Source organism: Stenella coeruleoalba (genome assembly GCF_951394435.1).
Source record: "Stenella coeruleoalba genome assembly, chromosome: 1".
NCBI classification, from domain to species: Eukaryota; Metazoa; Chordata; class Mammalia; order Artiodactyla; family Delphinidae; genus Stenella; species Stenella coeruleoalba.
The window spans coordinates 177,578,230-177,594,012 of record NC_137169.1 but is presented as its reverse complement, the minus strand read 5'-3'; the positions used below and the strand labels follow the sequence as shown (position 1 = coordinate 177,594,012).

Sequence of the window (15,783 nt, the reverse complement as noted above, 5' to 3'; positions counted from 1 at the left end):
CGTATAGAATGGGGTATGTGGTCCTCGCTTAAGACTAAAGAGCTTACGGGAAAGAAAAGGTCGTCCAGTTAGGGTAACTTTAAGGTAAAATTAGAAACTTCTCCCCAAGCAACCCCGTCTTCCCCCTTAAGATCTTCCCAAGGTTACCTTTCCTCTTTCTCCTAATTTATTTTATATCCTGGCCCTACTCTTTCTGCTGAGATTTTCACTGGTAAAGGTGTTGACTGACTACTCCTGGGAACATTTAGGTTTTAAAAGGGGGAAGGAGAGGAAAATTCTCCCAGAACTCACTCTCTCTCTCTCTCTCTCTCTCTCTCCCTCTCCCTCTCTCTCCAGACCTCTTCTCTCTCTCTTATGTATATTTCTTTATTTTTACTAATTTATTATTATTTTTACTAATGCTTAAGCCTGTTGATGATGTTACTTCTTGAAGAATCAGAAGGGAAGGGATCTGATTTAACTTCTGTTTTAGGAAAGGAACACTTTTGTCCTTGGCTAGGCTCTGTTCCCATGCTTCTTTGATGAAGGCAGGAGTGTTGCTTTTTTAAGGTTCACTGGCCATGCTCCATCCAGCAGCAAACTGGGTTAGCTGCCCCACCTGCATCTGAGGAAATTGAAACATTGAATAGATCATTTCTTTTTTATTCTCTATTAGTAATTTCTCACCGAATGCTAGGTTGGTCTAGACAACCATTCAAAGTAGAGATTTATGACTCTACTCAGATAGCTCAGATCACATTATTGTATTGTTCACTTACTTTAAATTTTTCAGTATTTATTGAGTTCACATAGTGATAGCTTTTTCTCCTCTCAAAAAGTTTTATTAAAGAATGAGGACCTGAAGTAACTCAAGTTGGCTCTGGAAAAACCATTCCATTACTTTCTTCCATATATGCCATGCTAGGCCACTGGGAATAAAGTAATGAAAAGATTAGTAATAAAGTAACTTAAATAGATTTGTTTTTTACTCTCTAAACCTGATTATTATTATAGGGAGAACAAATGTTTCCTCTCAAGAGCCTGACTCAATTAATAGTTCCTGCCCAGAACACTATACTGAAAAAAATTCTGAAGCTGCATTTGGCCCATAGGGGGAAAAGTATCATGATTATTTAGTATTCACTCAAAATTAATAGTTGATATTTAACATAATTAGTCTTTTTATCATCCTGAAAAGATTTCTCTATTTGGAAAAGCATGAAACTGTAGCATTTATTGATTTTTTTTCTCAGCCTTTGATTCTGTTATGAATTAATTTGATCTAGAGTCCTAGCTATAAACTCTTAAACTAAAATTGTACCTCAATTTTTGATCCAAGAATTGGCAGAATAGTTGGCCAAATGACATTCTCAACGCAGTACCCTGGGGCTTCCCTGGTGGCGCAGTGCAGTGGTTGAGAGTCCGCCTGCCGATGCAGGGGACGTGGGTTCGTGCCCTGGTCCGGGAAGATCCCACATGCCGCGGAGCGGCTGGGTCCGTGAGCCATGGCCACTGGGCCTGAGCATCCGGAGCCTGTGCTCCTCAACGGGAGAGACCACAACAGTGAGAGGCCCGCGTACTGCAAAAAAAAAAAAAAAAAAAAAGCTGTACCCTGTCTCCCAATAAGATAGAGGGATTTCTTGTAGGAAAAAAATTGATGAGAAAAAGCCATACTTGGTGTTGGACCCCATGTTGGGTACTTGTTCTCATCTCCTTTGCTGTTATATCATCACTACTTCATTTTCTATATCCATTTATAACAGTAACACAAGCACTTGCTTATAACGCAAGTCTGTTGGGATTATGAATGACAATGACAATATCTGATAAAATGTGTAACATTCCATGTTAAAAAAGTCAACACAGCATCTCGAAGGTGGAGGAGTTGGGGAATGCTGAGGCAGCAGCACGAGTCTCTAGCTGGCTGGCCTCATCTACTCTTAAAATGATGTTGCTGTTTTCTTTTAGATTCCTTTTTAATTGAAAGTGTTGGTCATCCCTTTGCTGAAAATATTAATGTACACATCTTTAAACTCTTAACGCTTTAGTCCTTGTTTGGGTTTGTTACGAGGCTGACATCTGTGGGAACGGAGTTACTAGGAGAGGGGGAGGACCAATTAAAGTTGCTGGCTATGAGTTTGTTTCTAAAACAAAGGTCACGATAGATTTCAAGGCTTTCTAAATTAATATACTTATTCTCATTTAGTGGTTTGAAATTTTATATCCATAATGAAGAGAGTGAATATTGATTTATATGACTTATGTAATGGAAAAACTGGAATTCATTATCACTAGATGAAATTGCAAATCTTATCATCTGAAAGCTGGAAGAGATTACAGGGAGTTATATTTGACTTTCTCAATTTGTAGATGGCAGAGAAACCAACCAGGAGGGCACAGCAGTAGTCTAGGAAAGTGATGCTGATGAGAGCTGACTTTGGCAATGGGAATGGGTTAGATTCAGGAAATATTTCTGAGGTAGAATATCAGCAGAATTTGGTGACCACGTGGGGTTATGAAGGGGCGGGGGAGGATGGTGAGGGGATAGAAGACTTAAGAGATTTTGACTTTTAGAGGTTGAGCAGTTGGTCATAACTGCAGGCATCTCTGTCAGACCCACTTCCCCTAATTATACTGCTCTCAAGCGTTTTATGTTCTGGCCTTCTTTGCCTGGAGATGCAGTTGTCCACTTGTTAGGTGCCGATAAAACTGACTTGACTCCTCTCTCATTAATTCATTCCACAGATACATAGTGAGCACTTACTATACGTTTAGCACTGCTCACCTCTGAGGATGTAAAGGTAAGACATGCCCTTGAGGAACTTAGAGTCTAACAGGAAGAAACAGATATGTAAACACATAGATGTGATAAAGTGTATGTTATGACAGAAGGACCTACAGCAGGGTCTCTCCACTTCAGCACTGTTGACATTTGGGACCAGATAATTCTTTGTTGTAGGGGGCTTTCCTATGTATTGTAAGATCTTTAGCAGCATCCCTGGCCTCTACCAACTACTGGATGCCAGGAGCACCTCCCCAACAGCTGCAGTGACCAAAAGTGTCTCCAGACATTGCCAGGTGTCCCATGGGGGCAAAACTGCTCAGGGCTGAGAACCACAGATCTGCATGTTACCACGAGGACACAGAGGAGGGGGTAAGTAATTCTACCTGGGTAGAGTCAGAGGAGACCCAGTTTGAGACATATTAAGAGGTAGCCAGGTGATCCTCAGATGGACTTCAAGAACTAGGCCTTCTGTCAGATCAAACGCCTACATGAAATTCCTAATCAAGGCTTTTTGATAAGCTTTCAATATTTTTGTTACCGTGGATGACAAACGTGTTCACAGTTTGTTTGTTTGTTTGTTTTGTGGTACGTGGGCCTCTCACTGTTGTGGCCTCTCCCGTTGCAGAGCACAGGCTCCGGACGCGCAGGCTCAGCGGCCATGGCTCACGGGCCCAGGCGCTCCGCGGCATGTGGGATCTTCCCGGACTGGGGCACGAACTGTGTACCCTGCATCGGCAGGCGGACTCTCAACCACTGAGCCACCAGGGAAGCCCCACAGTTTTGTTTTAAATTTATTTATTTAGTCATTGATTTTCAAGCTTTATCGCAGTAAGAATTGTACATATTTAAGGTGTATATATATACTGTGAAATTAAAAACTTTTAAAAACCATTTTTACAACACAATTTACACCAGTGGAACAAAGAATTGAATATCTTTTCTTTCATCAACAAATGTGATTTTGATATTTCCCTTGATGGTACAAGTGGATTTCAAAACCAGTCAAACTTTTTCCTAACGAGTACTTCAAAATAATGATGAAACTTCAGGTACAGAAGCGGCTGTAGGCGCCGGAAGCGCGCCGCGCAGGAACCCGGCTCTCTGCCCCGCCCTCCCTGGGCCTCGCCTTCGGCTGCGCAGCCTCCGTGCGCATCCAGACGGGAACTTCCCCCGAAGATTCGCAGGGGCGGTCCCGGAGGCAGAAGTCGATACCTGGCAGCGCACAGCTTCCCGCAGCAAATTCAGTGAGTATCAAATGGCTCGCTGGAGGCCCGTGGGCATGCCAGCTGACTCCACTTGGCTGCCTTCTGAAAAGTGTGGGTGGAGGTTACTTTTGGCTGGAGGGTCCCCAGCACCTCCTTTTCCCCGAACCCTCAAGCTACCCTTGGGGCTAAGAAAAAAATCAGTCTATTAGACCGCACCTGTAACCTATTCATGGTAGATGAAGCAGGAGGAGCTCCGTTCTCACGTTAGAGGGCGTCAAAATCACCTGCAGGGCTTATTAAAACATATTGCTGGGTTCCTTCTACCCGCTTCCTCCCAGGTTCTGGTTGTGCAAGTCTGGCATGGGGTCTGATAATTGGTATTTCTAACTAGTTCCTAGGTTATTCTGTTGCTCTGGAACCACAAGTCGAGAATCACTCTCATAGAAGTTAAACAAAGTGTTTTCTAAATACTCCAGCCCCTTCTCACTCCCTCTTAGCCTGGTTTATTTTCCTTGAGAGCAGTTATCATTACTTGATATTATATATATTTATCTGCTTTTTGTTTGTCCTTAGTAAGGTCCAGGAGAACAGAAACTTTGTTTTGCTCTTATAGTTCCATATTTTAGAACAGTGCCTGGCACATAGTGGGAACTAAAAGATATTTGTTGCTTGAAAGAACACGTGTTTTGGAAGGCGTCAGACAAAGCTGAAGCCATGAGAGTGAAAAAGCTTGCTCAGGAAGAGGGGAAAGAGTAAAAAGGAGAAAGGCCAAGGACAGACCTTGGTGTGCATGGACATTTAATGGAATAAGAGAAATAGGAAATAAGAGCAGAAAGCTAGGTGCCAAGCTCAGTGCAGCAGCATCCGAGACACCCACAGAGGAGAGATTTTCAGAAAGGGAGGGGACACCGTAAACAGCAGAAATCATCTAAGATGAAAAGACTGAAAAGTCTTTAAGATTTGTCAGTTAGAAGATTTGTCATTGATGATTTTGGTAAGACTGACTTAAGACGTTCAGGGTAGTAGGCTGATTGCTTTGGATTGAGTAGGGAATGGTGGATGAAAAAGTGGGAAAGAATGAGTGTGGACAGTTTATTCAAGGATTTGGCCAGGAAGGAATGGCTGAAAGTATTTCTCTGTCTCTCTCCCTTTCTCTTTCTGTGTGTCTCTGGGAGTCGGAGCAAAGTCACTTTCTAGTGGTGAGGCAGGAGTGTGTAAAAGTTTAATAGGGGACTTCCCTGGTGGCACAGTGGTTAAGAATCCGCCTGCCAATGCAGGAGACACGGGTACGAGCCCTGGTCCAGGAAGATCCCACAGGCCGCGGAGCAACTAAGCCCGTGCGCCACAGCTACTGAGCCTGCATGCCTAGAGCCTGTGCTCTGCAACAAGAGAAGCCACCGCAATGAGAAGCCCGCGCACTGCAATGAAGAGTAGCCCCCACTGGCCACAACTAGAGAAAAGCCGGCGTGCAGCAACGAAAACCCAACGCAGCCAAAAATAAATAAATTAAAAAAAAAAGTTTAATAGGGATGGCAAAGGCTTAGAGTAATTGCTGTGGGAAATAGAATTGAACGGTGACATCACATGGCCCCAAATTGGGCATAATGTTAAAAAACTGTGGGAGGTAGGAATGCTGTATAAGTTCTATCAGGAGCTTCTAACTCACCTACTCCTTTGCTGTGTTTTCAAAAGATTCTCTCATACTTGTCATGAGGCATATATTAAAGCTTCAGAGGCTTAAAACACACAACACAGAAACTCGTTACTGGCTGTTCTCTAAGGCAGGAATGCTGGTAGGAGCAGCTGCAATGGAAATATACTCCCAGATACAAGCAGGGATGGGAGGAGACCAGATGGAGACAGTTAATTACCAGAAGAAAAGTGGGCTCTGGTCATCATAATAGGCTGCAGGATGGCAAACACATTGGCCTGACTCACAGAGCTCTCTGGTTGTGGTAATTAATTGTAGGATCCCAAGGAATGAACTCAACAAAGGACTCACTAAGTCTTTTTGATTTGTGTAACTACAAAAGCAAACAAACCAACAAAACAATTCTTGGTCTTTGTGAACAGAGGCCTCTCGTGAGTGAGCGACATGACTTGTCAATCCTATTCCAAGAACTAAATCAGATCCCAGACCCAGAGCATCTTGCGTGTAGCCTAAATATTCTTAAAGAAGGATGCTGCTGAAACACTGTACCTAAGGACTGCAAACCTTTTCTCCAGCCTTTCCCCAAAGGTCTTGCAGTCCCTTATGGATAACTGATCTGGAGAAAAGGAGGAACTAAACTTTTCAGTAACTATCACTAATTTCAAACAAACACAAACGTCACTGTTTGCTGTCAGCATTCTGAGCTTATAGGGGTTAGGTGATAAATGAATTAAATTCTGGTCCAAGTTCACCTTTGGGCAGGGCTAGTGGGACTGTGAATTCATCCTGTGGTTAGTACCCTACTTGCCAAGTAAATAGCTGGAATAGGTAATCTTAGCAACTGACAGAATTCCTCCATGGGCACATTCACTTATTGAGTAAGGGCTATTCTGGAAGAAAATGCCAAGTGGAGTGCCAAAATAGTAGATCAAAAGCATTACCACATACCTGGAGAATTCCAGAGGTGATTGTCACCATCAAAGGCATGAAAGATGCTAGGGTGATGGTTCCCACCTCATTCCCATTTACTTCCCAGTTTAGCCATCACAGAAGTCTGACAGGTCTCAGAGAATGACAGTGCATTATTGTAAACCCAAGCAAGTGATAATTCCAGTTGTAGCTACTCTTCCAAAGGGGGTCTCCTTATTGAAGAAACTCAGCCCCTGACACTCAGCAGTTACTGATCTGGGACTTAGCTCCAGAATATCTTTGTAAAAAATCCTTTTTTTTTTTTTTTACATTACTCACCAATAACTTTCTATATTCAATCAAAAGTTTTGTTTTTATTGCCTATCACTCTTATATCCTTGTTCATTTCTATCAGTTTCTTCTCTTTAAAGTGGGGATCATAACTGTACCTTTCTCAGAGTAATCGGGAAGAAAACTTGATAATCTATGCAAAGAGCATGTAGTAAGTGCTCCATAGGTGTTACCTATTATCTTAGATAATTGGGGATGAAAATCTGGGATGTCGTTTTTCAATCCATTGTTCATTTTGCTGGAGTCATTCTCAAGTTGTTTAGCGAGATGATAAACGTTCAGAATTTCTGCGTGTCTGAAATGTCTTTTCCTCCACTTAAATGCTGATTTGACTGGTAAAGAATTCCAGTTTCAGCTTTGAAGATATTGTTCCATTGAGAAATCCAATGGCAGTCTAATTTCCATTGCTTTATAGGTAACCTATTTCTATATAAAAGCTCTTCTTTTTCTCCTAGGTTTTGTCTAGGATGGGATCTTAGTTTCATTAGTTATCCTAAGGACTCAGATGGCCCATTTAATCTGAAAATTTGTGTTTTTCTTCAAATCTGAGACATTTTCTTCTTTTTAAACGTCCAACTCTCACCACCACTCTGTTGTTTCTGTAACATCTGTCATTCAGATGTTGGAACGTCTGGCTGGATCCATTCTTCATGTCTCATAATTTTCCTTTTTGTTAATTTGTGCTATTTAGCCCTGTCCGTTCTGCTATAAACCAGCCCATAAATCTTTTCTGTCTTTCAGAGATTAGAAAATATTCCTGGTTCATTGATGGAACATTTTGTTTTTAGAGATTTGTTTTTTTTTTTTTTAATGTCATGGGATTTTAGATGGAAGCTAAAGTAGATGTGTGTGCTCTGATTTCCTTCTTGATTCGAATTCCTTAGTTATCTTTTGGTTTGTCTTGTTCCTTTAATTAGATTGTATATTTTAAGGTAAAAGTCTTCATACTATGCCTCTCTAGTCTACACCTCTTATATACTGTTTTCTGGTTTTCTAGCACCTTATAAATCTGGCTCTTTCCACCTATCCAATAAATATACCCCCAGGTTGTTTGCTCAAATACATCCTCTTCTTTAGTTTCCCAGCTCTTTCATCTCCAGGGGCACCTGGAATGTTCTCCAGTCATTCAAGAAGCCCTCCTCGGGCTTCCCTGGTGGCGCAGTGGTGGGGGGTCCGCCTGCCGATGCAGGGGACGCGGGTTCGTGCCCCGGTCCGGTTGGATCCCGCATGCCGCGGAGCGGCTGGGCCCGTGAGCTTATGGCCGCTGGGCCTGCGCGTCCGAGTCTGTGCTCCTCAACGGGAGAGGCCACAACAGTGAGAGGCCCACGTACCGCAAAAAAAAAACAAAAAACAAAAGAAGCCCTCCTTGCCTCACCCATTCCGCTCTTCCGGGAGCCTAAGTTGCATCTATCTAGCTCAGCAGTGATTCTCCACCAAGCACCAGAATTGCCTAAAATTTCCCCCAATAGACCTAGACCTGCTGAATCAGAATTTCTGCCGATCAGACCTGGGCATCATTTTTCTTCCTTAAATAAGCTCCACGGGTGAATGAGAGGCACACCGAGGATAAGAACCTGGCAGCCTCCTTATCGGGCTGCCCGTCCGTAGGGCGGGACTGACCCTCCCTGACCCTGGCTGGGAGGTCTTTGGAGGGGTTCTTGCGCGCTGCCGCACCGCGTGTCTTCCAAGCACGTCGCAAGAGGCAGGCGCCGGATATCCCAGAAGGCCACCTACGCTGCCTGGGAGCCCGGCCAACAGGCCCCAGGACTGGGGCGGAACCCAGGCTAGACTCCGCAGCAGCCAGGACCTGCCCGACCGTCCGTCCCTGAGGGGCCGGAACGCGGCGCCAGTGGAGCGCCACGCGGGCCCTCCGGCACCAGTGCGCAGGCGCGCAACCCGCTTCGCAGCTCTTCTTACGTGGCCGCTAGTTAAGGGAGCGCCTTTGACTTTGCTAGGCCCACAACGGCAGCGCCGGCGCCAGCTCCAGGGTGAGGGGCGCTTCGCCTGCTTCCCTCCGGCCTGCCTCTTTTACCCTGGGTCGTGGGCAGTCACCGGGGCAGGCGCAAGGACAAGTCCCCATTTTGCCGGCGCCCTTGAGAGACGTTGGGAGCGGGGCAGGGGACCCCACCTCCACCCGTCGCCCGAGCGAAGTAGGGAGGGGGTGGGCAACGATGAGGTCGTTGACTCGGAAGGGGACGCGGGGATCCTCCGCATAGGTTTGGGGTGGAGAAAGTATGCCGGTGCGAGCGTCTTTACGCGGAGCCCTGTCCTCGCGCTGGGAAAGGGGTGTTGCATTTGCCTCCTTCCCAGCCCTGGTTCCCAAAGAGTGGACGAAAGATTTATCTGATACGAAGTTTGCAGTGTAGAGTGAGACCCCGAGCAATCCGAGTTAACGCTTCACCGAAAAACGAGCCAGGAAGTCGGACTTCTCACACACTAGGCCGTGGCAGGGATTTCTTGCGATGCACACGGGTTAATCAACACAGGTTGGGATAAAGACTGAATTGTATGGGGACTTTGCTAAACGAAGTTTCAGAGCACCCTCGAGGTACTGCTTCTGCCTCATCACCTGTAGAAGTCGCATCTCAGTTGTTTGTATTCCACTATTGGCCATTTTAGACTTCTTATTGTATTTATTTTTCCATCTTGGGTTTGCCTGCTTTTCCTCACGAGCAGTGTTTCTGTCTTAAGTCTTGTAGGGCGCAATGTCTGAAGAAGAGCGTATACAGGAATGCCTGAGGAAGGAAATAAGGTCACTTCTCATTTCCACCAAAGATGGTTTGACCCCAGAGCAGCTGGAAAAGGAGTACCTTTTTATGGTTGGCAACCGTTTACCACTCCGAAACCTTGGGTATCGGTCCACCATGGAGCTGGTGTTGGGTATGCCTGATGTTGTCAGTGTCTACCCCTGTGGGGACGGTACTGTAATACTGAAAGGTAGGTTTAAGATTTGAAGGTCTTTGAACTTTGCAATAATAATCACTTAGTAAAGAATTGTTCTAGCTCTGCAATTATCCTGCATCCCCAGCAGGGGATTTTACTTTTGTGAGGGAGAAGAGGGATCCTAGGCACCTTAGAGGTTGTGGACAGAGTTAGAGCTTTAGCACAACCAAGAAACCTTCCCCAGAATACTGTGCATTCACAAAAACTACACTGTGCATGTGATTTAATATTATTGCACCTTAAGTCAGGAGAAACTTAACGATGGGACTTCAAATTATGAAATCACGTTTAAAATTTCAAAAAGCACAGAAACATAATTGTAGGGAAGTTTATTGTTCATCTCCAGGGTTTCGGATCTTTCAGGAGTTAATTAGCAGCAGTGATAATAAATTGGGTTTTACTGTTCATTCTTCATCCTGTAGTAGAGAAGCTAACAAGCTGTTGTCTAAAATGCAAGAAATGGAGCAAGCAAGGGTTCGTGTTTATCATGTCACCTATATACACAGCTCCTTGGAGAGTTACAAATTATATAACCACAGATGCAAAGAATAAAGAAGGAAGTAAGTTTTCATCTAAATTTCTTTTTTCACACCTCCTTAGCCATTCCAGATGAATCCACCAAAGGAATAGCAAGTTTAGTTGCAAAACAGAGGGGCAGCCATAAGGTTCGAAACTCCATGCAGAAGGGAAGGGCCAGTGTTCGCTTTGGGCCCAGATCTCAACGGCGAGTACCTTACCGAGGAAGGGTGCCCCCTATTCTTCCAGCTGTCGTGAAGAGTGAGTTGAAAGACCTCTTGACGTTATCTCCTATTCTCCTTTCTGATTTTGAGAACGCATTTGCCAAGCGATTTGGACGATCATTCCAGTATGTGCAGTATGGCTTCTTCTCTATGTTTGAGGCGCTGAATGCCGCTGCAGATGTCATTTCTGTAGAACAGACCAGAGCAGGTTCTTTGTTGATGCTGAAGAAGAGCCTATCTGAGGAAAAGCAGAGAGGATGGCCAGCAGGTAAGCATATTAGCACTGGTAACTATTGCAGATCAGCAGACTTTGGAGCAGTTGTAGTACATATGTACGTATGTACGTAATGGCTAAGCTTCAACAGTTTGTTGAAGTTGCATCCTGGCTCTACCACTTGGTAGCTATATGATCTCAGGCGAGTTACTTAAAATTTCTAAGTCTTAGTTCCCTCATCTCTAGAATAGGAATAATAATACCTCTTGGAGTCAGGCTGAGATGGGGGTCTGTAAAGTGCCTGGCATTTAGTAAGCTCATAATAAGTGGTAGCTATTATTATGAAGACACAAGATCAGCTCTCTCTAGAGTACTGAAAAAGAACATTAGTTATATGTGTTCAGGTAAAGAAGATATAACATGGAAAATAAAAAGTTTTAAAAATAATACTAGGGCTTCCCTGGTGGCACAGTGGTTGAGAGTCCGCCTGCTGATGCAGGGGACGTGGGTTTGTGCCCCCGTCTGGGAAGATCCCACATGCCGCGGAGAGGCTAGGCCCGTGAGCCATGGCCACTGAGCCTGTGCGTCCGGAGCCTGTGCTCCACAATGGGAGAGACCACAAGAGTGAGAGGCCTGCGTACCGCAAAATAATAATAATAATACTAGTTTGTAGCATTTGCCATCTGATCCTTGCTAACACTGATCTTTGATATCCTAGCAGGCATTGTAGTAATTGATGTAGTGTAATGATAACCACCTTATTTGTATAGCAAATTACCTTGGATTCTCATACCATAGACAAGTTGGGTGAGTAACCCAATCTTATCCTTGTAGTTAAGGAAGCCAAAGCTCAAGAAAGTTAAATGACTTTCTGAAAATTTCATGACTTGAAAAGTGGTACAGCTAGAGTTAGATACTGAACTCTTACTACTGCTCATTCAGTGAGCTTTTCCTACCCAATCACTGTCTCCCTTAAGGGCTCAGAAAACTGATGTGATCATTTGTATAGTGTCCCTCTAGACCCTTGACTGTATAGAATCTATACACTGCCTATTTGGGGAATTCTGTGCCTGTTTCAATGATTTTCTTTTTTTCTCAAAATTTGTATTTAGATTAATATAGGTGAACCATGAGAATATCATGAATTTACAAACCAATATTTAAATTGTGGTGGGAAGTGTAATTTGACAAGAATATGCTAGGGGGTTTACAGACTCTGGTCAGGGAAGGCTGTAGGGGCCACTGAGTGTTTTGAGTCTAAACCTCAACCGTATCAGTATTTGTTTTAAAAATTAAAAACAATTTTTTTTTGACCCTGCTGCGTGACTTGTGGGATCTCAGTTCTCTGACCCCCAGCTGTTGAACCGAGGCCCCGGCCGTGAAAGCCCGGAATCCTAATCACTAGGCCACCTGGGAACTCCCTGTATCAGTATTCTTACACTGCTCAAACTTTGGGAGAGTAACTCATGCTATTAAACTTACGTGAGATTGAGTTGTATAAAGCAGTTTGCCAACTTATTGACTTGTGGGGGGTGGATATTCCTTCCCAGTGATTGAATTGTTCATTTTCCCCATACACGGTACCTTATTCCTCATCAGGATATCTTGGAAGTAATTTTTGTGTGTGTGTGAGCTTGATCTTAGGGTAAAGAAAGAGCTAGGCCATGGTGGGGTCCGGTGATCTGTCTTTCATGTTGTATAACAGAATATACCTCTCCTGTAGTATTCCCCTCCATACAAATCTTGAAGAAAAAAATCTATACTCTAGAAGAATATCCTTTATTCTGTAGCTTTTCATTCCCCACCCCTCCCCCCATACCACTAGATGGTTATCCAGTTTGAAAAGCATAATTCAAGCAGATTCCTTATTTGAAGACTTTTTGGTCTCCTAAACAGGATACAGCTTTTTAGGTTTATACCTATTGAATCCTGCCTCTTTGTAATTATATTCAGGTGTCCTTAAGTGGAGTTTTAGATAGCCCCAACCTTTCAGTAACACACTTATGATCTCTTGGTTTTCTTCTGTAGGTGACTAATCATTCCCTTGTATGTAAATTTTATTGGCTTAATATAAAAATGTAAGCTTACTTAATTTTTAGTTCTAAGTTGAGGGCCTAGCCTCTATATATAAATACCAGAAAACTAGAAATTGTTAGTGATAATTTTTCTCTCCTCTTCTTTTATTCGCAAAAGGTAAAATTTTTACCCAGCCTTTTAGAAGGAAGCAACAAGGGTCATATCCCACAGGCTCCCCAGTAGCAATGGCACGCTTTTCACAACCCACTTCAAACATGGAACCACCGAAGCAAATACTGGACGTGGAGAATACTTCTAGGTCAAATGTGGAGACTTCAAGGCTGAATCACACTGAAAAATTAAACCAGGTGAGATATCCGACTTTGGAGTTATAAATACACCAAAAATGTGTTTAAATTCAGTGGCTATTACTTAGCTCTCATGGAAAAGCTGACCTTTTAAAATTCAAGTCGTTCACTTATTTCACATTTAACTTAAGCATTTTCTATGGTTCTGTGGATTAGTTAAGAAGTGAGAGGTGGCAGTGAAAAAAGAGGACAATTTTGTCAACTCCATGGTTTCAACTGTTTTCTGCAGATGACTCCCAAATCTGTATCTCTAGTTGCAGCTTCTCACCAAAGTTATAGGAGCATATTTGCAACTTAACTCATGAATATCTTCACCTGAATGGCTGGCCCTGAGCACTGCAATCCTGGTATTTTTCTGTGACTATGATGCTGAAGGACTTTGAGTAAAACCTACTAGAATAAAGCCAACAAAAGCCTGATTATGTTAGCAAGATAACAACCTAAGTAGAGCTCCAAATAAGCACATGGAAATTAAAGACATAAAAGTGCTTCATTTCTATAACTTAAAAAAATTAGCTTTAGTAACATAATTTACATATAGTAAAATTTGCCCATTGAAAATGTACACTTTGAGTTTTAACATATGTATCTAGTTGTGTAATCACCATCAAAATCAAGAAACAGCATTTCCATCATCTCCCCAAAGTTCCTTCATGCCACTTTGTAGTTGATATCTTTCCCCAACTACAGCTACAGGCAACCACTGCTTTCTATAAGTATAATTTTGACTTTCCAAGAGTTTCATATAAGTGGGATTAACTAATGCTTAGCTTTTTGTGTCTGGCTTCTTTAACAGGATGCTTTTGAGATTCATCCAGTATGTATCAGTGGTTTGTTCCTTTTTCTTGTTGAGTATCATTCCACTGTACTGATACACCTCAATTTGTTATCCATTCACCATTAGATAATATTTGTTTCCTGTTTGGGGTATTATGAATAAAGCTGCTATGAACATTTGCTTACACTTTGTATGAACATTGACTTCATTTCTCTTGGGTCAATACCTAGGAGTAGGATTGTTGGGTCAGACAGTAAGTTTAACTTTTTAAGAAATTGCCAAACTGTTTCCAAAGTGGCTGTACAGTTTTACTTTCTCATGAGCTATGTATAAGAGTTCCACTTGCATCTTTGTTAACATTTGATGTTATCAGTTTAAAAAACAGTAGCCATTTGAGTGCGTGTATAGTAGTATCTCATTATGGCTTTAACTGAAGTTTCTCTAATGATAAATAATATTGGGTATCCTTTCGTAAGTATATTTGCCATTTGTATATCTTCTTTGAAGTGTCTAATAATATCTTTTGCTCATTATTAAAAATCGAGTTTTCTTTGTATTGATTTGGAAGAGTTATTTATGTATGCTGGTTACAAGTCGTTATTTTTTTTTATTTTATTTATTTTTATTTTTTTGGCAGTACGCAGGCCTTTCATGGCCGTGGCCTCTCCCGCCGCGGAGCACAGGCTCCGGACGCGCAGGCCCAGCGGCCATGGCCCACGGGCCCAGCCACTCCGCGGCATGCGGGATCCTCCCAGACCAGGGCTCGAACCCGTGTCCCCTGCGTCGGCAGGCGGACTCCCAACCACTGCGCCACCAGGGAAGCCCACAAGTCCTTTATTGAGACATGTTTTGCAAATATTTTCTCTTGGTCTGTGCTTACCTCTTCATTTCCTGAATCCTGTCTTTTGTGGGGAAGTCTTTAATTTTGACAAAATCTAATTTATTTATTTTTTTCTTTTGGTTCTTGCCTACCTAATAGATTTTTGGTTAATCTAGAGTCACAAAAATATTTTTCTATGTTTTATTCTATAAGATTTTGATTTTAGTTCTTAGGTCTATTTCAAGTTAATTTTTGTGTAAGGTACCAGGTATGGATCAAAGTTTTCTGCATATGGATAGCCAATTATTCCAGCACTATTTTTAAATTTTTTATTATTTTTAAATTTAATTTTATTTATTTATTTTTGGCCATGGGGCATGGCATGTGAGAGCTTAGTTCCCCAACCAGGGATCCAGCATACACCTCTTGCATTGGAAGCTTGGAGTCTTCACCACTGGACTGCCAGGGGAATCCCCAGCACTATTTTTGAAAAACACTCTTTCCTCACTGGACTACCTTATTACTTTGGCACTTCTGTAAAATCTGTTGACCTCATCTATGTGTAGGTCTCTTTCAGGACTCTCTGTCTCTCTCTCTATTCTGGTCCACTGATCTACATTGATCTGTCTTTTTGCAAGTATCACACTGTCTTGATGACTGTAGTTTTATAATATGTTGAAATTATATGGTTAGGTCCTACAGCTTTGTTCTTTTAAAAATTTCTTTGGCGGGCTTCCCTGGTGGCACAGCGGTTGAGAATCCGCCTGCCGATGCAGGGAACGTGGGTTCGTGCCCCGGTCCGGGAAGATCCCACATGCCGCAGAGCGGCTGGGCCCGTGAGGCATGGCTGCTGAGCCTGCGTGTCCGGAGCCTGTGCTCCACAACGGGAGAGGCCACAACTGTGAGAGGCCTGTGTACCGCAAAAAAAAAAAAAAAAATTGCTTTGGCTATTCTAGGTTCTTTGAATTTCTGTATAAACTTAACTTGATATAAATCAGCTTGTCAATTTCTACCAAAAATAATT

At 42.9% G+C, this 15,783-nt stretch overlaps 1 protein-coding gene across 1 annotated transcript in view; it reads left to right on the top strand.

Moving 5' to 3' along the window:
- Positions 1–8,053: 8,053 nt before the first annotated feature.
- Positions 8,054–15,783, top strand: part of TDRD5 (tudor domain containing 5) — a 92,729-nt gene continuing 84,999 nt past the window's right edge. The window contains exons 1-4 of the mRNA XM_079920458.1: positions 8,054–8,868; positions 9,572–9,817; positions 10,424–10,831; positions 12,971–13,161. Of these exons, the coding sequence (XP_079776584.1) occupies positions 9,586–9,817; positions 10,424–10,831; positions 12,971–13,161 (831 nt within the window). The 5' untranslated portion in view covers positions 8,054–8,868; positions 9,572–9,585. The remainder of the gene's footprint in view (positions 8,869–9,571; positions 9,818–10,423; positions 10,832–12,970; positions 13,162–15,783) is intronic.